Source organism: Eleutherodactylus coqui, chromosome 5, assembly GCF_035609145.1.
Source record: "Eleutherodactylus coqui strain aEleCoq1 chromosome 5, aEleCoq1.hap1, whole genome shotgun sequence".
Lineage (NCBI taxonomy): Eukaryota > Metazoa > Chordata > Amphibia > Anura > Eleutherodactylidae > Eleutherodactylus > Eleutherodactylus coqui.
The window spans coordinates 174,472,059-174,498,461 of record NC_089841.1 but is presented as its reverse complement, the minus strand read 5'-3'; the positions used below and the strand labels follow the sequence as shown (position 1 = coordinate 174,498,461).

Here is a 26,403-nt window from a genome sequence, read left to right as displayed (position 1 = left end):
TTTGTACAAAAAAAAAAATGTATCAAACAGGCTGATAAAAACAAATGCAAAAAAATGCTTACAAATCACGTATTCTGTACATAAAAAAAAAAAAAAAAAAAAAAATTTGTAAAATGCAGTTACTCTAAAATCCAACGGGGTAGGGAAAGGGGTTCCTCGGAGGACTTGATTCAGAATTCAGAACAGAAAGGCCAAATGGTTCCCATACAGTTTGCATGTATTTCTAACTGCTTCAATAAGATTACTGAACTTCATAAATGACAGCACAAAGCATTGCTTTAATATTTTATTTTACAGTGTGAGGGAAAAAACTAAACAGAAAAATATAAGAATACAACAAAATGAATCCTATACAGAATGCCCCCTTCTATACATCAACCCTTCAGAACATTAACTGAAAAAGTGATGTAGCACCTTTCTCTATACAAACTTGAAAAAGTTAACTCTGAGATGGAGTAACCTTTCAGTAGGGTCAGAGTCACAAAATGACAACCCTAAATATATATATGTGTGTGCATAAGGGCAGCAACTCAAACTGGGGTTTCCATTTCTTCCATATGACAGACACGGGGGAACAGTATGCCTGGTTGTGGAAGAATACTGCAGCATTCAAACACAGTCGCAAGACTATTAAAGTCTACGTAGAGTCACAAGTTTAATCCGACTTGCTCATCTTCAACTAGTGTGACCTTACACTTCAGATAGCTGTCAGTTACTTCCCATAAGCACAAGGGCTCAAATTGGGGCCTAAACTTTTTTTTACCATAGCGAGAGAAGATAATCAACTGCTAGAAACATCTAGCATTGGGCAAGAAGAGAATAGGGCACGATGAGTTCATGTTTCCCCAAATGCCCCATATATAGTAGACTATCAGTGGATCAATGGACAATTACCTATACTATAGGGCCAGCTTACATTTCAAGACCAAGTATACTTCCTGGATACATTGCTAAATGATGGGTACACTTGTAGGCAACGTTACCACCAGATCCCTTTTACATTAGAGCATATAGGGTGCAGGTTCCACTATAATGTGTAGAGAAGCCAGCCTTAGCATGTTGGGTACATCAAACATATCTATGACTTTAAGCACTTGATAAACATCAGCATCTCCCAATTAGTAACAGTAAGAGAAAAAGCTTTTCCATCCTCGCTCTCTGCTCCGCAAGTCTTCTAAACTCATAGACAAGCGTCAATTAAAAGGACTTTTTTTTTATTTTTAAAAGTATAAATAGTTCATATAGTAGCTCCTGCCTTTTAATGAAAGCATATACATAATGTTCCTGACAATAGTCTTAAAATGTGTGTACATACATATTCATGTGTGGTGAGAAACACTCAAGGCGAAGTAGTGAAACAGTGTATGATTGGCACAAAGATCATAGTACAATACTGAATGTTTTCTGAGATGTTGTAGTTGGCACTAGCGATTCTGAGCGGTTCATGGTCTTGAGGCATAATTTAGCATATGCTACAAAAAAATATGTAAAAACCCACCATACCCTTTAATGAAATTAAAGACATTTTTAATATATACTAAAAAAAAAAAAAAAAGGAAGATATCCGATACCTGGCTAAATTATTAATGACCCCAGAATTAATTCTCAATCCTATTCTAACAATTACGTTTCATTGCTCTTACATCTAGATATTATTATAGATAGCGACATCACCACCAGCTTATATCTACAACACGGCCGTTACTGGTAAGATGCCATTTTGAATGAAGATGGAAATATGCGATACTGTTAATCTTATAACTATACACGTCCTCAACCAATCTACACCTTTAATTAAAAAAAAAAAAAAAAAAAAAAAAAAAAAAGCAAAAAATTCATCTACGCTGTGCTTTATCTACATGTTTTTACAACTGAAAAGCAAATACTAATCTTGTAAAATCTCCTCCTAAGACTCACGGATGCAACCCTGAGCAAGTGAAAGCGGGGGAAGAGTTATGGCAAAGTATAAAAAAAAAGGCATCAAGCGCTACTACTGCAAAATAATGCATATAAAAGGAAGCAGAGTTGACTTAAAGACAGCCGTTTTAAGCTCCTTAGTAGAATGAAATCTCTTATAAATTTTGCGCTGTTCTTCATTGTGCTGCAATCTTTACAGTGACTTTAAAAATGATAAGTATTCCAGTGGTTGGACCTTTGAAAAATAACTTTCTTCGTAAGTTTACCCCCTCGATTTCTTTTGGGCATAATGTTAGGAGGTGAAGTTACCCCACATTATAACGGATTATGTGCCAGAGAGGGCTTGTTAGGGTAATACAATGAGTTAAAGAGATGCATGGAGGTGGAACTGTGAAGAAGTGTTCTGTAGTCTGCCTGGCTTTGGAGAGATCGAAATAGGGAAAGGCAATGGAAAGAGAAAAAAAAAACAATTACAGAATACACTGAAGAAAAAGAAACATTAGATAACTAAATATCCCTTGTCATCTCAGATTAGTCTATTCAGCTGTATGCTACTCCAAGTTAAGCAAACCCTGCAAATCTCTTTGACACAAAACTGTAAGTATAAAATAAGAAAAAGGCAAAGTGATCAGAAAAAGGGTAATAAAAATCTTGAGATAGGAGAGAAAGAAAGACAGGTACAGACATCTTATCTCTCATGTGAAGTCTGGGGTTTTTTTTTTTTGTTTTTTTTTTAGTTTTCTAATTAGCATAATTAGCTCTGCTAAAATGCCTTCCCCTTAAACAGAGTGGGGGTGATCACATGTCCCCAGCATCACGGCTTCTCAGCAGGTCACCTCCGTGAACGTTCCTGGTGGTCCTCCCCCCGACTCGCTGCTCTGTGACAGGGTACGAGAGCGTGAGCGATTCCCCTCGCTGGATAGAGAGGCGGTGCGCGAGCGAGACAGACGAGTCATGCAGGAGGACGCCACTGCAATGAGAAGAAAAACTGAATGAGAGAAGAAAATGGACAAAAAGATAAAAATCGGGATCTTTACTTGAGGCACATCCATGAAATTTCTCTAACTGGAAACAAAAACTTTGGACACAATTCTGCTAAATGCGCAAGAAAAGAACAAAAACAAAACAAAAATAAACACAAAAGTACTTGATACTGTGGTCTCTGTGAGCCCCTCCTCTTAAAAGGCTACAACAAATAAGAAATAAGTGACATCACAGTGACAAACTAACATGATGTGGTGTAGCTGTGGGATCTTGAAAACTACAGGTCGGTAGTCTAAAAGTAGGCTAGCCATGCTTACAGGTAACAGGTGAAAGGTCAACAGGGTCATCGGCCACTAAATATGAACGAACGCCATCGCCCAAACTAGCTGCAATGAGTTTAGCTCATCTGACACAAAAGGTAATGTAGCTAGGTATTAAGAGGTGTAAGCTCACACAAGATATAGAAGTACATCATAAGCACACAGAAGGTGAGGTGAGTGTCTCATGCCCAAGCACCTGGACAGAAGCTGGGTGACAAAAGGCAGCAAGGGTGCAAGGACCAAGAGCAGTGAAGGAGGATGGGGAATTGATAAGTTCTTCAAAAATACTTCACCCCATACTGCGCTTCTTATCCAGAATGTGGGGGACTAGGGAGAAGAAATAGCAAGACAAATGAAACTACTGGAACTGCTGAGAACATCAGTAAGGACTGGGCCTGTGATATGAGTTTATGGAACGGGACAGGCATCAATAAGGTCTTTACACTCAATCATCAGACTCCGGTTGAAACATCCATACTTTTCGGAAAAATCAATATCCCTTTTACATTAGACATCTGAAATGTCTTATGTACAGTCTTAGCATTTGACTGGCCTGTCGAAAAGTAGGACTTGTCTAGGTGTCTTTGTAGGGAGCACTATAGCTTCAGGATATAGGCAATATGTTTTTGGAAAGCAATCTCCATTGTCATCGAATTGTCAACCTCCGGGGTACAATCGCTTTAAAGCAACTCCCCACACCGATTTACACGGCTTTCATTGTATAGTATTGTATAAGTGAGCACTACGGATTGCCAGTTGTTCACATGTATAACAATGCAGAAAGTTTTGAAATCTTGACAAAAAAAAATCTCAAAAAAAGGAGAATTTATTTAAACATTCCACTATGTATTCATGAAAAGTCTAAATCAGCTGGTCCTTAAGACTTGTGGCTACTCAGATGGTCTTCATAGAACTATAGAAAAAGCAATCAGTGCGGACAACTGAAGTTTTCTCCATCACATTCAGTCCTCTATACTCTTCATTGGTCGGTTCATCAACTAAACACTTCTATCCCAGGCAGAAGACTGCAAGCATTAAGTCGTATCTCAGAGAGCCATTTAGATTTACAAGTAAAAAAACTCAACTGGATCCGGAATAGACCAACATCTGTCCTGCAACACAGCTTAGCTGTTAAGTCTGCGGCGCACACAATTGCTTCTAAAGCCACCATTTTAAGGGGACAGCTGTGACACTCGGCCTACTTAGGAACACAAAACATATGCAGACAGTGTTGAGAATAGAAAGATCAGTACTTACTGTAGCCCATTCCCTGTACAAAGTACTTGAAAGCCTCCGCGAGTTTTCCAGGCTGTAATAGCACAGAAGGAATAATGAAGTCAGAACATTCTATTAGAAAATACTAGCTGGCGGGACTAGAAAGAGATGTGGCAGACAATTTCGTATTATTGTGATGGCCATTTCAATGTATTTAAAACACTACTAGGGGCTCTTTCACATGAGTATATATGCAGTGTATAGAGCCCATGGATTCCAACGGGCTCATTTACAGCTGCGCGTTTTTTTAGGCATCTTTTGGTTGCGCAAAAAAAAAACTAAAAAGAAACACAAGACAAAAAAATACAAAAACAGCATGTCCTATCTTGGTGCACATTACTCACTACAATAGCCATTGAAATCAATGGGCATGTGTAACTGCACAGGAAACCTGCGTATTGGCTGCATATTTACATACAAAATCAATGGGATTTCATGCAGTTTTTATACATCTAGATATGCTGTATATTTACACACATAAAAAGACTGCAGATGGGTAGAAAAACCTAAGAAAACAGCTTATTTTAGCCCTCAAATACATATACGCCAGTGTAGATACATCTCAAGTGCTCTTTCACATGTTTTTACGGTCAGCTGTACGCGCTGAAAACAACGAATGAATGAAGACTAGCCGAGATTAAGTCCCGATCTTTGGCTGCGTATTTTCTTACCGTTCACACTGGCAGCACATCAGCAAAATAATACACTGCAGCGCGGAAATCCCTCAATCAGCAAAAACCCTCGGAATGACTGCTAATGGTTTCATAAAGCCAGCAGTCTTTTCCCAGGATTGGATGTAGCTAAACTTCCTCACCATCCCTTTTTTCTCCCGCTTCAATAGCATATCTCTGCCAAAGATAGGGAAAGACCCATCTATGGATGCAGCGTACAGAATCGGAGACCAGAAATGGTTGCCGATGTTCTATTTTTGACGGCGCAATTTTTTGTATTCGCTTTGAATGAATGCATTGGAATCCAATGCTTCAGATGGTGGTGAATAAGGCTTGACTGAATATAAAAACATTGAATGTGCAGTTTAGAACGTACAGTTAACCTCAATTGTAGGTCTGGAGGAAAGAATAATAAAGTCCGCTTTTAATGAAAGCTGATAATTTTAATGTGAAATTTTCCCAGCGCATAAAGCTTAAGGCCGCCTGCAGACGAGCGGAAATCCCGCCGCGGGATTTCCCGCGGGATTTCCGCCGCTGAAAGTCTGCATAGGAGTGCATTACAATACGCACTCCTATGCAGACGGCCGCGGTTTGGCCGCGCAAAATCTTGCGCGGCAAACAAACCGCGGCATGTTCTAATTTTCTGCGGGGCACGCACTCACCTGGCCGCCGGCTCCGGTCTGCGCATGCGCCGGGTGCGCGGCAGCCGGCACATCAAAGAGCCGGGGCCGCCAGGCGCGGGTGAATACGCGCGGCGAGATTTCTCGCTGCCGGATCCGACCCGCTTGTCTGCAGGCGGCCTAAAGGTCCTTTAACACGGAACGATGATTGTTCAGAATCTTGCTGGATAGCGGGAACTGGAACCACAACTGTTCAGTGTAAATGCTAACAGCGACTGAACGAACAAGAATTCTAATTTGTTTGCTTATCGTTAGTCGTTCAGTTTCTGCATTCATGGAAATTAGACAATTGGCCTGTGTGAACAGGCAGCCATTCATCTATGAAAGACTGCCTGTTTACTGTGAGTGGAGGCGAGTGGCCGGAGCGAGCTCCAGTGTGCTCTGCCTCCATTCACTGAGTATTTATTCATCACAAGGACATCTGTTTGCGCCTAAGCGCCTGACATTTGTCCCATGTAAAAGGACCCTAAATTATACAATGAAATGGAATTTTGAACACTAATATATGGATGGAACATCTCTAAAGTTGAAAACTTGGTGGAAAGTTATTTAATAAAAAGAAAACATTTTTATTTTTTTTGTTAAAGGAAAGCGGTCACCAGGCATGAATACCATAAACTAAGTTATGGTGGTCATACGGCAGGTTCTCTGGAGCCCAGAGAGGCATTTCTTATACTTTCCCAGCTCTCCGATCTAACGCGGTCACCCCCAGAAGTCAGTGCAGATTGTGAAGCCAGACCACAAGCTGCATGCACAGCCAGTGGTCCAGCTGCATGGTCCGCAATGACTTCGGTGGTGACGGCGCTGGATCAAGCAGCTGGGCAAGTATAAGAAATACCTCCCCAGCCTCCAGGGAACTCTCTGTAAGAGCACCATAACTAAGTTTATGTTGCTCATTCTCGGTGATCGCTTCCATTGTCACTGATTGTGGCAAAGTGTCATAGTAATCATGGTATTCCGTAGGCACAAACTGTTTCAGAACCTACAAATCATTATATATTTGTCCCCATATAATGGGAGAAAAGTAGTGTGCAAATTATTCCATGTTCTTTGGAATTATGTTTTGTGAGTTTTGACAAAGTCCAAGGTCCACACATTGCGATGTTGCATATTATGGGATGCTACAGACATAAATTTTCCATTCCTTTATTTAATTTTTTTTTTTCATACTTAAAGGACGCTTCAACATTTTTGAACATGTCCCGTTTTCTTTGCACGGTTTGGAATGGACTAGGGTCATTTCACCAATACATTTTTCGACATTAATCAACAAAATAGCAGGTTCTGTTTAAAAATGCAGTGAACTTTAATTGTTTTATCCCCACAAACCCTTCAATTACAAGATATGTCTTAGCCCTTTGCAATCTAATTTTTGATTCAGCGTTTCCTAGGGGTTTTTCCTCTTTCTGCCATTATACAATGGTGCCATCTGCTGGCTAGAGCCAGTACTGCAGTATGGGACATGCTGGAGAGGCCCCCGACAACAGAGTGGCCAGTAACATACAGTAAGAATACCCTGCCGGACGTCTTCCAACATCGGAACTATACAGCCTTCAATAAGAATGTCTTTAGATGTCAGACAGTGGATTGGAAAGGGTAAAGGGATTGTATTAGAATCACAACTTATCCCCTTTCCTCAAGATAGGGGATAACTTGCTTGATCAGTGGGGGTCTCACTGCTGATGTACCCCTCTACCATGTGAAGTGACTGCAGTGACATAAGAACAAGAATTACATAGATATGCTTTTATAAAGCAGACCAACCAAAAGGACTTTAGAAAAGAGCATTGTTAATATAGCAGCGCTGCTGTTGGCTTCGGTTACCAAGATCTGCTGCCAGGTTCCCTGTCAGTTATTTTAACCAGGCTTAAAAAGTTATTTGCGGTAAATGTTCTTTGCTAGTTTTCTTGACTTTTACCTGTGTTATCTGTGGCTGTCCACCAGAATCGGCCATCTGAAGAAAAAAAACAAAAACAATTCAGTCCTCTTCGTATCGGTGTCGCACTTATTCCATACTCCACCTATTCCTGTTCCTGCCGTAACTTTGAAACACCTTCAAGCCAAGCTCGTCATTCACCTGGTCTAACATGCTTCGGCACATTCAGCAATCTACATTATATTCCCCGTCCCCCTTCCCATAATGAGGGTGGCTTGGGGGTCCCTAGTCTTCTGAAGTCCTACGACGCAGCGCAGCTAGTACAATTAACCACTATATTTTCCATTTAAAACCTGTGTGGGTAAAGATCGATTTTTTTTTTTTTGGTGTGGGTCCAGAAATAGACCTGCAATTAGGTTTCCTACCCCGTCCTCCTCTTTAACACTGCGGGACAGACTATCGAGCTGGTATGGTTTGGCTTCTAAGCATCTTCCTGTGTCTTGTTTGGCAACCCTACTTTTCCTCCTGGATACTAAAGGATTTGGATGGTGGATTTCTAAGGGGTATTACTAGAATTGTTGATGTGGTGGATAGACTGGGTTTTCGACAGTGAATATTTCCAGTCGGTTCATTCAATTCTGGATTTGTAATTATTTTGTTTACAGCAAATTAAGCATTAGGTCTTATCTTTAACTGAAAATAGACGACTCTTAGCAGATATATGTGCATATCTGAACGCATTTGTCATACAGTTTTGTGCGATTCTGGGATTATTACTAAGCTCTATTCTAATTTTATTTCGCCTACACGTACATTTCCCTGTACACGTAGATGGGAGGCAGATCTGGGTGAGGAGCTGATGTGTTTGGAATGGCATAAAATGGCCACTTTGACTTGTAAGCTTTCGATTAACGTGTAAATCATGGAAGTGAGCTACAAACTTAATGCGCTGGTATCGGGACCCTTAGAGATTGTCCTGTAGGCTTCCTGGGAAATCAGATCCTTGCTTTTGTGGTTGTGGGGAGGGGGGTGAAACACGTTTTTGTTTTGTTTGTTTTTTTACATATTTGATTGAATTGCCCCAGACTTCGTTGCTTCTGGATTCAAGTCTATTATTTAATATTTGCCATCACAAATTTGCATTTGTGCAAGTCTCTTTTGGAGGCGGATTCTGGATATAACCAAACACACATTTAAATGGGTCTAATTGTGTTTTCTGACCGCCTAAATGGCTATTGCTCGCTTCAGGATGAAAAAAATTGGTCAGTATTGATCATGCCAAAATTAAATGTCCTGGACAATGGTCAATGAGAAGCTGGCGGACATTCTTACAGAATGCAAGGAACTTTTTAAGAGAACCTTGGAATCATGGTATTAATACTCCCTTACAATGCGAATATGGAATACTTCAGTCTAATCCCAGATTTTTCCAGTAGATAGTAGTCAATCTGTAAGTGTCTATTCCACTCCTCCCATTTCATTTGTAGTCTGATTTGTTAGTTCTCACTATCTGGGAGTTGGTGGGACTACAAAGTTGCTCTTTCACCATCTTAGTTAACTTGCCCCTTACCTCTCCCATATCTATCCCTTTCGTGCCTGTTTTGTGCCCCTAAGGTTCTTTGGGAAACATGGTAGAAGAGGGTTCCCTGAAAGAAACTAAGACAGGGTCTTATACTAATTTTTGTCCCAAAGCTGCGCCAGGGCTTATTTTCAGGGGATCTTATTTTGGCGCAGGTCAGCCGAGTCACTTACCCAGTAGGTTCGGTCAAGGTCCTTCCTGCTGCTCTCCAGAGCCCCAACACGGTTCCCATAGTCCTCAGCCGCTCCCACACAGGATCACTTGCTGGTTACGGGATTCATAAATCCCACCTCCACAAAGCGATGGCTATGATTGGTTCTTCGAGCGCTGCTCAGCCAATCACAGTCATCAGTTCATGGAGACGGGATTTATGAATGGGCTGAGCCTTGGCTGTGATTGGTTCTTTTAGCACTGAGCAGCCAATCACAGCCATCGCTTTGTGAAGGCAGGATTTTTGAATCCCATAACTAGCAAGTGATCCTGTGTGGGCAGCCAAGGAGTACGGGAACCGCGCCGTGGCTCTGGAGAGTAGGAAGGACCTGGATCGGGCCTCCTGGGTAAGTGACTCAGCTGACCTATGTGAAAAGTGCTGTAAACATGCAGCAATTGCATTTTTACTACCCTTTTCACCCACCTAATGCATTCCTATTGACTTTTTTAAATAAACTGTAACTAGGACTTATTTTGGGGGTAGGGCTTATATTTCAAGCCTCCCTGAAAAATAGTGTTAAGGCTTATTTTCGGGTGACAGTACCATATTTATAGGTTGCACCAGAATGGAACCCTCTATATTTTGCAACTTTATTATCTATTTGATTGACTCTTCTAGTATTGGTCCATATTATTATTGTTCCTAACATTTAGTTTTGCATGTTTCTCTTTAAAGAAAACCAATAAAAAAAAAAATCTTATGTAAAGCATATCGGTGTCCCTTTAAGCGTCCGAACGTACAACTTACCAACTATCCCAAAACTCTACTTGTGTGTGTTTCTGGCAGTGCAAGTACAGCTATCTGCCAAGTGGGCCTCCCCAGACTCGCAGTACCTAAATATAGCGGCATGAGCTGTGAAAGCTGACCAAGTGTAAAAGCCGGAGGCGTTGTGTCATTGGAGCCTATACAAAATTAAAGTGTATCCGGACCTTCGTATTTATTGTACAAGGAGCCCAAGAACCTTATAGTATATAGATAAAAGCTCCACATACATAATCAGGTGTCATTAACAGTCTATTACTGCCTGTCCTCTCAGGGTTTTAGTGCAATCCGTGCTACATGTAAAATGTTATTAGGACATGGACATCACAGCATAATGCTTCTATAGTGTTACACCAACACTACGCCAGAATGCTTTCTAAAACACAAAATGTTGACCTCTGTTTCTAGTATTCAGTCCAGAACATTTTAGCTTTCATATCATTTATTCTACATCCATTTCTTTACCGTTAATAAGATAGAATCGACCCTTGTCCCAGTTTCCAGAGTAGATGGGACCATAATAGAATTTCCTTCCGGAACATTACTGGTGGAGAATCCATTAGCATGTAGTTTAGAACAACCTTCATTAATACAGTGAAGCCTACATCCATCAGCCATGTATCACACCAGTCTACACGGCTCCTTCTGCAAGCGCTGAGCTATGCAACTTCTCTTCGAACTCACCTTCAAGAATGAAGTCTGTGTCGGATCCAGTTTGGAGTTGCATTCCACCTACGTAAGGACACAGCATACGGCATGATCGAAGATTCAAGCACTAAAGAAGTCCAACGTACAGCAGAAATGCATTCATTCTTACCACTGCGTCCTCATGAGGAGCTTGATCACCAACCACTAGCATCACAGGGCACCTACAGGTTATAAAGTAGTGGGTACTGTAAGTCCTGTGAGCTAGATTGCTACAAACTGATAAGGCTCTACAATTTCACAGTGCTTACTTTAAAGTGACATCCCTTCCACGCTCCAGGTTCAAATCTCGACGACTGGAGGCAAACAAATAATAGAAAAACTTTAATGTTCTTAACACAAAAAGGAACAGAAAATAATGATTACTAATGGCATTGCGCATAAACCTAAATCATAAAATGTGCTAAAATTTGCCCCATTTCTGGTGTATTATGTTGCATCAAATTTCTAGTCTATTTATGAAGCAAAGGCAGCAAGAGAATAATCCACAGCGCCTCACTTGACAATGGAACTTAAAAGGCAGCGGTCACGACCATAAAAGTTATTATCTCTGAAGTCATACATGTGTGCGTGGATGAATGCAGCAGACATCTCTGTACGCACACACTGTTCGCCACGGGAGTGTGTGAGCATGGCTGTAGAGAGGAGTCCACTGGCGCCGACTTACATGGGTGACATCGTGCGAACGGGGAGTCATGCGAGTATAAAAACGACATCCTTGGACTCCTCAGAACCTGGCCTATAAGCACCATAACTTACCGTGTTTTCCTGAAAATATAACCTACCCCGATTTTCAGGGTATGCCTTGAAATATAAGCCCTACCCCCAAAAAAGCCTGAGCTACACTACATAAAAAGACAACAAAAAAAAAAGAGCAATGCTCACCTAGCAGGCACCATCCGGGTCCCTCACCCTGCTCTCCGGCAGGCTTCCGTGCAGTTCTCAATGTTGACGGAGCATTGAATACCCCGCCTCCAGCAAACGATTGATCTGATTGATTCATCAAGCGCAGGCTCTGATTGGCTGAGGCAGCGCTTGTGAACCAATCACAGCTATTCATTGAAGGGCTATGATTAGTTCGAGTGACGGCTTTGATTGGCTAAGACTGCACTCGTGAACCAAACAGAGCAATCGCTTGCTGGAGGCGGGGCATTCAAGCCCCGTTATCAGCAAGCGATGCTCCATCAGCGTTAACTACACGGAAGCCTGCCGAAGCGCCAAAGACCACCGGGAGGGACCAGGACGGTGCCTGCTAGGTGAATATAAGACAACCCCCGAAAATAGGACCCTCTGCCTCTTTTGGGGCAAAAAATATAAGATCGGGTCAAGACGGTAGTTTATGCTGCACACAGGTGGTGAAAAGTTCTGTTAAAACGTGACAACGTGCACTAAACTCTTGGAACAAGCTAAACCAACTGATGGCGGTATAGCGTCAGACAAAAGTGCCTAAACATGCACCAAATGCGTCATCCAGCATGAGCTATTGTGCACGGTGATAAATGTGAAGTATTTTGATACTGAGTGGTACAAGTTTATAGTGTCTAACTACAAGGCAGAATTAGTAATTCTGCTCCACTCATAACAGCGGCCATTTTTCATTAAATTAAAGGGGTTCTCCAGGCTTATTAAAAATACTCACACTGACTTTCTAATTCCCTGTCACTTCAGCGCTGCTAGTCCACAGTCCCCTGTCCATCTCTGTACAGGCATAAGACCATTCCAGCGAGTCACTAGCCGCTGTGGGGACCTTAGCCAGTACGCTGCTGCCTGGACAACCCCTTTAACTCAATTTTAGCACCCATGATTAAGTATTGATAGGTTCTTACTAGTAGTATAACGGATCATATAATCATTTTGCAAGCAGAAGATAATGGAGGGCTATTCTGCCTACATCTTCCAAGCCATAGACTGCAGTGACCATTTTAAACATCTTTTCCCATGGGAGAAGATCGACAAAACAAAACGGGTTATCCCTCAACTCGTCAGATTGCCTGAAATAACTTCTTTATTTCCCAAGTAAATCTTCCCATGCAACGTAGAAACTGCCAGCAAGAGCTGAAAACATGTCAGTTGTAGGGAGGCACAATATAATAGAGAAACTAAGGCAAGAAGTACTCCATTTTATTGTAAAACTTGTACCAGGACCATTAGTCACATCTACAAGTAACGGAGGAGTTGCTGCAAGTTCTACATTATATTAAATACACTGGCTTCAAAAAGAATTGGACGATAAACCCCAAATAACTGTGCTGTTATGAATGCCAAATACTCCATGTTTTGCATACCTGTTGTAGCTATTCCAGTACAGCTGGTTGTTGCCGAGAATAGGAGAGTTCAAAATGGCGGCTTTGTACTGACGCACGGTATCCGAGTTCCCAGACAGCTCCTCCTGCATATCCAACAAGAGCATTAGTAAGCATTTTGATCATCTCACTACTGTTACATTACCTGTAGGGTGTTTACTTACTGTACTGAAGAGGTGTGATAGAATCATTTCTGGGATGGATGAAGTGAGGCCTGTAAGCTGAAGAACGGAAAACATAATATAAGAGAAAGCAGCAAGATAAACGCCAGGAAGAACCAAAAAAGGCTAAGAATTCAAAGACTCTAGTGCCAAGTCCATCATATGAAAGGCATTGTGACAGCGCTAGAATCAAGGAGCACAAGTGGATAGTGCTGTAGGGAGGTGACAGGTTCCCTTTAAGATCTCAGAGAGGAAACTCATGACTTCTCTCCAAAAATCTTCAATAGGACATACCCGAATAATAGGCCAGAAATCTGAACATAAATAGGAACATCTGATACAGTTGGCGGACACAGCCTTGCCCATTTTTTTGTAACCTCGTGCGGGAGAGCTAGCAATGATTTACAATATACATTTGCATCAGCTTCTGATCTAAATCCAGTGAAAGAAATGAAGGAGATTCTAAAAACCTCCTGAAACGTTCCGGCCATTCACACGCTTCTCAGGTGTTTGCCATCACGATACTAGTGGAGGAGTCACATGAGATTTTGGAGGCTATCAAATGGGAATACAACCTGGAAGGCCCTGGAAATGTGAGGCCAATGGGACATTTAGGAGCAGAGGCCATGTGGGATCTAGGTGTTAAGTGGTTAATAACGTTGTTTTGCAAATATCTGAAAAATTGGATGCAAGGCATATCATACTTCGTTTGTAGTTGGTCAATTGGAGCCAAAATATTAAGTATATACATGTCTCCCATGGTATATACATCAAACTGTTCCCGCACATGAGCATCTTGCAATGGGGTACAATTCAGGGGGACATGGGTTGCACCAAATAGGTATATTAGCCACAATATCACCAAATCTAAATGATGGAGTTGGATGGTCTCTAAACTTGGAGGCTAATCTATGTATGAGGAGAAGCCTACTCGAGAGGGCTGCAACAGCCTCCAGAACAACCCAAAGATGGCCACATATAGTGTTATATAAGGGCAGTCTTCAGCTGCCGGAAAGAGCCGAAAGAGGCCAGCGGACTAGAAACACTTTGAATAATCATTACTTAGCCAAAAGCTAGAGGTGTATGAGCTGACGTGCAACGTAGTACAAAAACAGGTCTGAAAGTGCAGCACCCACAGCTTGCTTTCGGCGCTTTAGAGTGGAAAGTCACAATTTAGGATGGAAACTTCCCCAAATAAACGAGGTCTTAAGGGAGTCCATTGTTCTGAAGAAGCAGCATGGGACGGGCACGGAAGTATGTTGTAATACATAAAAGACACTTGGGTAATACTATCATTTCAGTAAGGTTTATTCAACTGGCAACTGAAAGTGGTAATGAACCCCATATGCTACTGACTAACTTCACACTGCAGGTGAATAAATCCTGAAGAAGGTTTTCTGCAGCTTCTGGATGAGATTAGTTAAAATCTCACTTTGCTGATAATGTAACATGCTGCACATTTTATACATGCAATTACAAGTTCCTAGAAGAAGTTGTCATTCTGCAGCAAAACTCGACATGCAGTTACATCTCAGGCAGATTAAAGTTGTGGCATGATTAGATGAATGGTTTTTCCACCTGAGAACCTAAGAGTGGTTCCACCCTCGGCCTATAAAAAAAGCTCTCAGAGGCTACTTGTGTGTAGGGACCTCTTTTTCCACTTAATAGAGTTTGAGAGGGGCGCATTATTGGAATGCAAGAAACCGGATGGTGCTAACGACAAATTGCCGCCACCTGGGCTGTTCTGACCAGACTGTTAAAAGGTGTTGGGACCAGTGGATACATGAGGGCGCGCACACACACAAGGCAACCGGGTTCAGGATGACCTTGACAGACCTCTGGAGAGGTTCATTTGATCATCTGATAAGCATGAGCAGCTCCAACTGTTTCATTGTTCGCCATCCAGAGACAGGTGGCACCATTGTTACAGGCCCCTGGGTCTGTGAAAACCATTTCCAGGATGTTAGCTGAAGGACATTTGGTCTCACAGCGCCCATTATGTGTACTGCCTTTGACACCCACCCATCATCGCATCAGTTTGCAGTGGTGGTGAATGAAACCGGACTGTAATGGAGTAGAATCAGGTAGCCTTTAGCAACAAATCCAAGTTCAGTTTGGGCACTGATGACGACCGTGTTTGTGTCTGAAGACCTGGGGGTGAGCGTCTCAATCCTGCCTTTGCTGTGGAGCGGCACACTGTCCTCTGCTGGTGTGATGGTCTGTGGGCCATCACATAATACAGTTGGTCACCCCTAGTAGTGGTATGAGGGACAATGACAGTTCAGGACATCCTGCAGCCACTTGTGTTCCTCTCATGGCGGCTTCCAAGAGGGATTTTTTCAGCAGGATAATGCTCTGCTGCACATAGTAAGGATGTCACAGGAATGTCTCCACAGCATTGCCACACCACCGTGGCCTGCCAGGTCACCAGATTTATCACCACTAGAATATGTATGGGACCATCTGGGATGTAAACTTTGACAGCCTACAAGTTTACATGATCTAGAGAACTCCGTTCCAGCAAATGTGGACCGATATGCTGCAGGATACCATACAGAACCTGTATAACTCCATGCCTGCCTGTATCACATCTTATATCCAAGCTAGAGGCGGACCAACAGGGTACTAGAGCCTCCATGCCCGCCTGTATCACATCTTATATCCAAGCTAAAGGCGGTACAACAGGGTACTAGAGTCGCCATGCCCGCCTACATCACATCACATCAAGTATCCAAGCTAGAGGCAGTACAACAGGGTATTAGAGGCTCCATGCCCGCCCGTATCACATCTTGTATCCAAGCTAGAGGCGGTACAACAGGGTACTAGAGCCTCCATGCTTGCCCGTATCACATCTTGTATACAAGCTAGAGCCAGTACAACAGGGTACTAGAGCCTCCATGTCTGCCCGTATCACATCTTGTATACAAGCTAGAGCCAGTACAACAGGGTACTAGAGCCTCCATGCCCGCCAGTATCACATCTTGTATATAAACTAGAGGCAGTACAACAGGGTATTAGAGGCTCCATGCCCGCCCGTATCACATCTTGTATCTAAGCTAGAGGCAGTAAAACAGGGTACTAGAGTCCCCACGCCCGCCAGTATCACATCTTGTATATAAACTAGAGGCAGTACAACAGGATACTAGAGCCTCCCTTCAAGGGGTCAGTTTTCTGCAATAAATTCTCCTTTTGCTCTGATATTATAATCACTGATAACAATGTTACAATTTTGTATACAATTCTGACAACTCCTCCTAGGGGAGGGATTTTTTTGGACAATGAGTGTCCGCAGCATATTCACTGTGTGTGAACATACCCCGTGCCCTCACATCTTTCTGCCCTTGCTCCTCAATTGTTTTAATCCCTTGCAGTTAATTTTATAACTCTCAAATCTCCTTTGAAAAATTGTTACATGATATTTGTACTTGAGAAAATTGGGGGAACACTTTTTTTTTTTTATGTTCCATTTCTAATTTTTTTTGTTGTAATTATTAATGTACGGTTATGATCCAACCGGTTGTCTCTTTCCTGGGAGGTGTCCTCCCCCAAATCATAGTAGGTTGCTGCAACCACAATTTTATCAAACAATTCAATAAAATAAAACACCTTTTTGACACTACTTTGCTGAAACCACAATAATACTGTAAGCAACATGTTCCTTGTTGTACCTTATGTGCAGCCCAGTCCATCCAGCCTTTGGCATTTGGATCAACATTAATGAGAACTAGACCTTCCACTGTGTTAGGATGTGAGAGCTGCGAGGAGATGGAGAGAGGCAAATTGGATCAGCAAAAAAAAAAAAAAAGATTTTAAATCAAAAGTTACCAAAGTTACTAAGCATCTCCTTTTTGTACATAATGGCTTCCTATGCAATTATTCTAAATCACTCGCTCCTTCAATAGTCACCATCAGCCACGCTGAAAACAATTGCTGCTGCGTAGCTGCCTAGGTTGCACACATTTAAGCCTTTCCAATCAACTGTCTGATGTCTTAAGATATTCTGATTGAAGGCTGTACAGCTCCGATGTCGGAAGACGTCCGGCAGGGTATTCTTACTGAATAATACTGGCCGCTCTGTTGTCGGGGGCCTCTCAAGCTTTTCCCATACTGCAGTACTGTCTCTAGCCAGCAGATAGCGCCATTGTATAATGGCAGAAAGAAAAAAAAAAAACCTAGGAAACCCTGAATCCAAAATTAGATTGCAAAGCGTTACACCACTTTCACCCACCAGTATTTTTTAAAATTTTCTGAAAGCTGAAAGCAGGAATGGATCCAAAACATAGGAATGTATGATAGGAAAATTTGCACCTCTGCTATGTTCCATTCCTGGCTTTGGCTCACAAAATACGGACCTACCTATGTGTGTGCGAAAGGGGCCTTACACTAATTTTTAATTGAATGCAACTGACTAATGGGGTCAGGAATACAAAAGTGGTAATCAGACTATACAGAGTAGCTCAATGCAGGCCGAAAAAACAAAATAACAATCAGATTTCTTTTAATATCTTCATCTCTAAACCCTGATATTGCTGAACTGCAGATTCCAGACTACACAACGCAATGAATGAAAATTACCGTGTAACGGGCGAAGACGTATGCACCGGCACCAACGCCAATCCCAATAATACTGGGGAAACTGCAGTGAAAGGGGGGGGAAAAAATACAGTCTACAGTTATATACAATTCATGAAGGTGTTGATTACTTGAAGCTTCATATTTACATTGTTACTCACTTCAGGTATTGCAGCACACATGGGATGGTTTCAGCCAGTTGATCAAGTGACGGGTATTGGTATCTAAGAGAACGCAGAAAGAAGATGAAAAGGAAGCACACACAATGCATTTGGAGAGTCTTCAGACCAATTCACTTTTTACATTTTGTTATGTTGTGGCCTTGTGCAATCTAAAAGAAACATTATATATATATTCATTCAAGTTTTTTCCCATCATTGTGCACTCCATACCCCATAATGACAAAGTGAAAACAATACTAGAAATCTTTGTAAATTAAAAACACTAACTTAAGTACTCACATCCTGTACTCAGTACTTAGCTGAAGTGCCTTTGGCAGCAGTTGCAGCCTCCAGTCTTCAGTATGATGCCACAAGGTTCGCACACCTGGATTTGTGGCTTTTCTGCCATTCTTCTATTCTTCTCTGCAGATTCTCTTAAGCTGTCAGGTTGGATGGGGCGGGGGGGGGGGGGGGCTCCAGAGATGTTCAATTGTGTGCAAGTCATGGCTGTGGCTGGGCCACTCCAGGACCCTCACAGAGTTGTCCCTAAGCCCCTCCTGTGTTGCCCTGGCTGTGCATTTAGGGTCATTGTCTTGATGGGAGGTCAAGCAAAGTCCTTTGTTCTCTGGATCAGATTTTCATTAAGAAAATCTCTATTCTTTTCTCCATTCAGCTTTCCAGCAACCCTGACCCGTCTCCCTGACCCATCCACTGAAATACACCCCCACAACTTGATGCTGCACCACCATAGTTCACTGTAGGGATGGTATTGGGTAGGTGATGAGCAGTGACTGGTTTCCTCTAGATATAATGCTTAGAATTGAGTCCAAAGAGTTTAATCTTGGTTTCATCAGACCACGGAATCTTGTTTGAGAAATCTTTAGGTGCTTTTTGGCAAACTCCAGACAGACTTTCATGTGTGAAGAAAGACTTCTTCTTGGCCATTCCACCCTATAGCCCAGATTGGCGGAGGCTGCAGTATTGGTTGACCATCTGGAAGTTTCTCCCATCTGCACACAGGATCTTTGGGCTCAGCCAGAATAACCATTGAGTTTTTGGTCACTTCTCTTAAAAATTCCCTTCACCCCAGATTACTTAAATTTGGTGGGTTGGCAGCTCTAGGAAGAATGCTGGTTGATCCAGACATCTTCCATGTAAGAATTATGGAGGCCACTGTGCTCTTGGGAGCTTTCAGTGCAGCGGAAACTTTTTGAGACTCCACACAATCCTGTCTGAGCTCTATTAGTAGCTCTTTCCTCCTCATGGCTTGGTTTTGGATCCAATATGCATTGTGAGCTGTGAGACCTTATATAGACAGGGGTATGTCTTTTAAAATTATGTTCAGTCAACTGAATTAACCACAGGTGACTCCATTCATGGTATAGAAACATCTGGTCAAGAGAAATGGGAGGCCCGTAAAGCTAAATTTCAAGTGTCATACTTCTGTCAATGCAAAATGTTAGAAATATTCGTACATTAAAAAATAAATAAAAAATGAAAACTAAAACATTCTGATTTCACTTTGTCATTATGGGGTATTGAGTGCAGACTGATGGCGAAAAACTTGATTTTTTTTCTTTTTATTTACACAAGGCCACAACATTAAAAAAAAAAAAAAAATGTAAAAAAAAGTAAAAAAGGGTCTTAAGACTTCCAAATGCATTGTCCAGTATATAAAGCAGTGCAATTTATATGTAAAGAATGGCATTACGTATCCTCAGTGGATGCGATTTAAGTGACTGGTAAATACAATGCTGTTCAAAAGTCCTGCATCAGTTACAAAAATGTTGAGATTTTATTTTGTTTTTTAATTAATATAACGCAGTACATATATGTTTTAGATATCCTTTATGCAAAATCTGAAATCTACACAAAATTACACACAATGTGAATATTTTTTTTAAAACCCAGAGCTACAGTGGAACCCAGAACTTAGTGGGCTACACTGTCAGGCAACGCTCTTTTGGGGACAGACTTATGAAACGGTCTAACAGAATAAACTGTCCTACTGTAGTTTTTATTTTACCACAGCAGAATACAAAGACCGTTACATACAGTCATCCATAAACACTCACCAGCTTGCAGCACACCGAGTCCCGGTCACTTCAGAGCAAAATGAAATTCAATTTTCTTTTGGATGAGCAAAGCTACCACATAATGTAAATTAAACATTAAAAGGTAATAAAACCTCCAAAATGTAGTGTGATGCAGGACTTTGGAATAGCACTGTAAGATGGCAAAGCTATGTGCAGCTTATAGATCAATTATAACAGTCTTGTAGTCACATCCTTCAACTTTTGGGTATCCACCACGACATATGATACTGCCCGAAACAAAAGGGGGAGTTTATTAAATCTAAACTGCACTGGAAAAAGGACGTGCCAAAAATGATAAGCGCAAATAAGTTTGGCACATCTTTTGCAGCCCATGCGTTTGGAATTCAAGTCTATTCCAGCTTTGAGCCACCATTAGACAGTATCCAAGGTCTAAAGCCCCATTTACACGCAAAGATGATCGCTCAAAATTTGTTCAAAAGATTGGGAGAATGACAGTTTGAGAAATCATTTTGCATAAGCTGTTAATGGGCACTAATGCCCATTAGTAGCTTATTAGCTTCATTTGTATGCAGCTGTATGCAGAGAGCAGCAGGTGGTCTGTTATCTGCATACAGCCCCTTTGTTTCGCCATGGGACTACAGCTGAAAACAATGTTATCAGCGCTCCTGTGGAGAATTGCAGCGTGCAGTCCCTGCTAATAGCTCTCCGTCCAAACAATGGATTTTAAACTCAACATAAAATCATTGTTCGGCCGAAAAGCTAACAATAGTAGCATTTACAGGCAACGATTATCGTTCAAAAGACATTGTTTGAGCAATAATCATTGTGTGTAAAAGGGGCTTAAGCTTAAAGATGTCGCCCTGTCCACAGTTTGTGTGCAGTATTTGCAACTCAACCCCCATACGCTTCAATAAAGGCTGTGTGCAATAAAAGCTACAACCGATTGACAGGTGTGGCGCTGTTTCAGGAAAAAAAAGCAACCCCTTTAAAAATATTAATTGCCATCTCACACATTACAGAAACCTCACCCAGCAGGATAGACAGCTGCTCCCTCTTCTTGTCCTGGGGCATCAATGTGGCAAACAACAAAATTCTTCACAACCTCATACATGTCCTCATTGTCAAAGAGCGTTTTAAAGCACAATTTATCTGATAGGGGGATAAAAATAAGAAGAAAAAAAACAAAAAACAAAATAATTTATGAGGGTACAGGTAATACAATGGTTACAAGTGGAAGGGACTAAAAGAGTAGAAATAGAAGGAAAAGTAAGGGAACTTCTATTATCCTGATCAGATGCAGAAATATAAGCAGCTATATTTCAATGACCGATCCCGGGCAGCGGACCACTGTTTCTGAGGCATGTCCGCTATTTTAAAGCTTTTCAATCAGCCTCCAAATGGTCCACTGTGCCACTAAAAACTAGCGAATAAGCTAGCATTCTCTCTTGTGAGCCTACTTACAGGCGATGGCTGCCTCATTCACTAAGTCAAGTCACTAGAAAACAGCAAATCCGGCAAAAACATGGAAACCGTAAATTAGATGAAGGCAAAAATAAACTAAAAAGAGAGTAAGAGCTCTTTAGAGTCACACAACAACTCATTACGTTACACAGATAACACCACACAAGGACGGAAAAGCCCCCACAAGCCTTGGACAGACAAACAGAAAAGAAGAAGAACTACAAGAGACAGCCAAGACAGACAAACACAACACTCAGTTGAACACAGACAGCCCTCATACTCACGGTCCATCCCCACATCATGGAATGTTACAATCGCTGGCCTCTTGGGTTTGGGGGAGCCCTGAATTGTGACTGTCACCATCCCATATGGGGTTTCGATAGAATGTTTCTATACCATAAGATACACAAAGATTGAGACTGAGATAAACATATACCAGACTGCTGGAAGATAAAAATGCAATATGAATAATGGACACACATTCCATTAAAGGGAACTCATCAGATAGAGATTGTAGTCCAATGTACAAGTATCATGTTACAGAACAGGGGGAGCTGAGCAGATTGATGTATCATTTATTGGAAATTATTCAGAGTAACTTATAATTTATTCCTTTTAATTCCTGTTCCTTCTGGGCTTTAGGAGTCCAGTGGGCGGTCCTAATGATGAACATCACTGACTAGCACTACCCACTGGACTCCTAGGACCAGTATAAGCAGGGAATACATGGAAAAGAAAGTTAAACTCAAGTTATACTGAATATTTTCCTATAAAACTATATCAATCTGCTCATCTCCTCCTACCAGCAGATTAGACTGCATGTTCAATACAAGAGCTTCCCTTTAAATTTCAACAGACTTGGCTTCTGCACAGACACAAATCTTGGTTACGTACACGACTTGAACAAGCAAAAATGGAGGTTTCTGGCAGCTGTATAAGATTTTGCGTTTGCTCAAGTAGTTGACATGACTGCGGGCATATTCTTAAGCAAGTGGCACATTCATGCATGTATGGTAGACATGAGCGCACTTACATCCAATTGTATTAGAGAGAAGGAGAAATCTTACTTTGGGTAAATAAATGCAGATAAACAAATAATACAAAAGGGAATTAAATACTGATGAATCCTCCAAAAACACATCAACTCCAGTTCCACAAACTAATAGAAAGACCAGAAAATGGGTAAACATTTTAGGAGCATCTGGAAGGATCTCACTAAATGAATTCATTCATAATACATTAGTCAATTTAATAGCCAAAAGCCATTAAAAATGTATTAAAAACCCCCCTAAACTGCAAAGTAGTTGAAATAACCGTGCATACGGCTAAAAGGCACACAAAACACTAGACACAAAACACTAGATACAATGGGACGCATCTTTACCATACTAAAGAAAGATTGATCTGCACCGTCTCTTATAAACGCTGAAACTCATTTGATATGTGTCCAGTATACTTCAGATTGAAGTTATATTGGTAATAAAGCCACCAAATGTAAACACTTGTATCTTTTTAGAATACTTTCATTACCCTTTTGCTCTTTTTTTCACCATTTCAAATATTTTCGACAACAAAGAACAAAAAACAACAAGACCCAAAAACAAGAACGCTGTTGCTGACGGACCTTATGACAGCTTTATTAAAAGGACTTCTGGGAACAGCCTGCCTCAGTAACCTATGAGCATTCGAGTAGTTGGATAGAAGATACTGAATACATGCATAGCAGCCTACCATGCGAGGTTTATACAATCGGTATTAGCGAGAACCATTAATAGGAAGACCAGCTCTTACAGAGAACAACTCCATGGTCATCAAATATATGGTTGATTTTTTGCCTTGTCATACATATTGGCAATACGTGCTTCTCAAGTGTTTGACCTACAAACATGACCTTCCAAAGCCAACATTTTTCATAAAAGTCAGTAATCGGCACAAGCATACCTGCTCTTGGACTTGAAGTAGCTTTGCTGCTAGCTCAGCTGCCTGAAATGGGAAGAAACAGGGGGTCAGTATGAAGGATGACATGTGGTTACAAGCAGACGGTCACAGCTATAATCGTACCTTTAAGGGGTCCTGCAGAAGAGCATTGTCCTCCGTGATCTGAACTTCTTGTAACTCCGACATCTCCAGATCTAAATGAAAAACACACAAGATAGTTCATATTATTAAAGAAAAATAGCACGACAGGCAGGGAATCCTATAAAAGGGGGCATATTGAGGGGTCAGCATTACAAAAAGATGCGGCAGAGATAGAATTCTCACTACTTGCCTGGAGTTTGGACTTCTGTGTCTGATCGTTTGTTGGAACTAAATGGTATGGACCAAAAGGCTGGGAATAAGGCGGAACCCTTTAAGCTGCCCCCGTCCTGCTATTAACTAGTGTGTCCCCAGCAATACTGAAGAAGTAGTATTGTGTTTCTTCCAAACCTTTTTTTTTTTTTAAAGCTGGTTCTACCAAATAAAAACTGAGAAAAGTTAACGACAACATTTGTGTATGTGCATGTCTATTAAAAGGTTGTGCCTTATTCCCAGCCGTTTGGTCCATACCATTCTGTTCCACATACGTCTATCCATGGGGTGAACGTTTCATGGGTTGGCTTGCTACTTCATCAATTGGGGCAAGGACTCCTTTTTCTACAACACATCATCTATTTGTTGGAATTGGCCAAGTACTTTACCCCTGGTGCTCCTCACAACTAAAAAAATCTAACTTCCATACACCAAGCAAGCCTACAGTAGGAAAGCGGCTTGCTTGCTGTATGGTGACCAAGACATGCCCCACCAGCTCCCCCAACTATTATAGTATTTTATATAAGAAAGTCAGGGTCAACATACAAGCACTCAAAGTTTCTACAAACTTGTGGAGTATAGCCAACTATACGCCGTGCAAATAGTGTAAGCTGCAGGCAGTCAATAAGCAGACTTCTTCACAGAGAAAGAATATGGGCGAGTCAGGGAGGTGTAGTGTGAGCGCCTGAGGAAACTCTTCTCCAATTAGTAAGCAGAGGGAGTGAAACTATTTGTTCCATCCCCTTTCACATGGTAATCAGCTAACTCTATACATATGGTATAAGACCAAGCTCAGTGTAATGAAAAAAAAAAAAAAGTTGTTTTTTCCGTCAATAGCATAAAATATAAAATGCAGTTTCTTTTAAAAAGTAGACTGTAAAAGTGAAATGTGGACTTATTTTTTGTGACAGATCCAACACGTGTCAAAGTAAAATAAAAAAAAGGTTAAAATAATGCAGATACACATTTTCAGACAGATCCGTTATATAGATGGGTCCAGCAAATCAGCAATTCATAGCAGCCAATGTTGGCAGCTACAGAGCAATCGTTTAAGCAGAGTCAACCACGGTTCATAGATACGCACATCCGTGCTCTGCCCTTTGTGTAGCTTTTCATGTCCCTCATTCCACTGGATTCAATTAAAGCCTTCTATACTCATTACATAACAGTCAACCAAATACTTGTTTGCAGCTCTTTCTACCGATTTCCCCCCTCCCTTCCCATAAACAGGCTTGTCAAAGATCACGTTTATGTCAGTGGGGAGAGGGGAACAAGCTTACGTCTTACACCACATAGTCTGCCTACCCCACTTAAATTGGCAGGTCCAGATGAGTGTCATCTGCTGTATGTGTCACCTTAAAGGGTTTGTCTAAGACATAGGAAAATGTCAGAGTGCAGGGAATGGGAAGAAATACTCCAGGCTATGCTCCCCGCTCTGATCTTCCACCTGTCCAGCGTCGTGGCTTCAATTCTCACTGGCCAGCTTATTGTTGATGCTAGCGATTGGCAGCAGCGGACATGTGTATACAGATATGTCACCCCTGTAGTCTGGTAACCAAAGCCCGGCGGAGAGGACAGCAGGTGGTGCCACTGGACTGGCAGGGGTTCGGAGCTGTGAGTATTAAGGTGCTTTTAAACAGAATGATCATCGTTCGGATTCCCGTGATCCAGCGAGAAATCCAGCAGAAAACTGAATCATGTATCATTCAGCGTCAACAGGCAGTGGTTCACTTAAAAAACAACTGCCTGCTTATAGTGAATGGAGGCAGGTGGGCAGGAATGATCGACGACTCGCTCTGCCAACATTCAGTCAGCGATACTCATTCCTATGTAGAAGCACAGGAACGATTATCGCTGGGACGGCCTGTTGGGCATCTGCTGCCCAACAGATTGTCCCGTGTACGAGCACCCTTACTTAATATAGGTTAAAATAATAAAATAAATCTTGTTATTTGTACAGCGAAAACTTATTCCGCAGCGCTTTCAAGTAATTTATTACCCCCCACCGAGCTGGGTACTCATTTTACAAACCTCGGAAGGATGGAAGGCTGAGTTGACTTTGAACCGGCTACCTGAACCATGCAGGGATTAAACTCACAACCTTCAGGCTGTGAGCGAGAGCTTAGGACTGCTTTGCTGTGGCCTTAACCCTCTGCACCACACGGGGCTCTAGGTTTATGTTTGTCACATTCCCTGCCGTCTGTGAAACTCCCTATAACGCAACCCTCCGGTCCAGAAGAAACAATGATGGCTGCACTACTTCTCCACCCGCGGCAGCGTGTACAATAGTATGCAATGATAGTCTAACACACCACATGCAGATCTGACTGGCCAGGACTGGTCACATGCTCAGCACAGGCCAATCAGAGCTGGTGTAGGGTCTTGGATTACTGATACATACAAATACACAGTGTGCGTC

General features: G+C 41.7%; 1 protein-coding gene and 1 long non-coding RNA gene across 3 annotated transcripts in view; both read right to left on the bottom strand.

Annotated features, from left to right (window-relative positions):
- The window catches only part of LOC136628105 (uncharacterized), a 304,442-nt gene that overhangs the window by 6,643 nt on the left and 271,396 nt on the right, over positions 1–26,403 (bottom strand). The gene's annotated exons all lie outside the window — the stretch shown is intronic.
- NDRG2 (NDRG family member 2) overlaps positions 274–26,403 on the bottom strand; it is a 41,005-nt gene continuing 14,875 nt past the window's right edge. Inside the window, exons 2-17 of one of the 2 annotated variants that reach the window (XM_066603740.1) lie at positions 23,757–23,827; positions 23,637–23,678; positions 21,980–22,085; positions 21,263–21,383; positions 18,178–18,240; positions 18,020–18,080; positions 17,113–17,199; positions 13,448–13,504; positions 13,266–13,369; positions 11,232–11,276; positions 11,093–11,144; positions 10,960–11,007; positions 7,766–7,801; positions 4,479–4,530; positions 3,515–3,548; positions 274–2,887 (exon numbers count right to left, since the gene is read on the bottom strand). In XM_066603740.1, coding sequence (XP_066459837.1) covers positions 2,716–2,887; positions 3,515–3,548; positions 4,479–4,530; positions 7,766–7,801; positions 10,960–11,007; positions 11,093–11,144; positions 11,232–11,276; positions 13,266–13,369; positions 13,448–13,504; positions 17,113–17,199; positions 18,020–18,080; positions 18,178–18,240; positions 21,263–21,383; positions 21,980–22,085; positions 23,637–23,678; positions 23,757–23,819 — 1,143 coding nt within the window. In that variant the 5' untranslated portion in view covers positions 23,820–23,827 and the 3' untranslated portion in view covers positions 274–2,715. The remainder of the gene's footprint in view (positions 2,888–3,514; positions 3,549–4,478; positions 4,531–7,765; positions 7,802–10,959; positions 11,008–11,092; positions 11,145–11,231; positions 11,277–13,265; positions 13,370–13,447; positions 13,505–17,112; positions 17,200–18,019; positions 18,081–18,177; positions 18,241–21,262; positions 21,384–21,979; positions 22,086–23,636; positions 23,679–23,756; positions 23,828–26,403) is intronic. The other variant, XM_066603739.1, reaches the window with a different exon arrangement.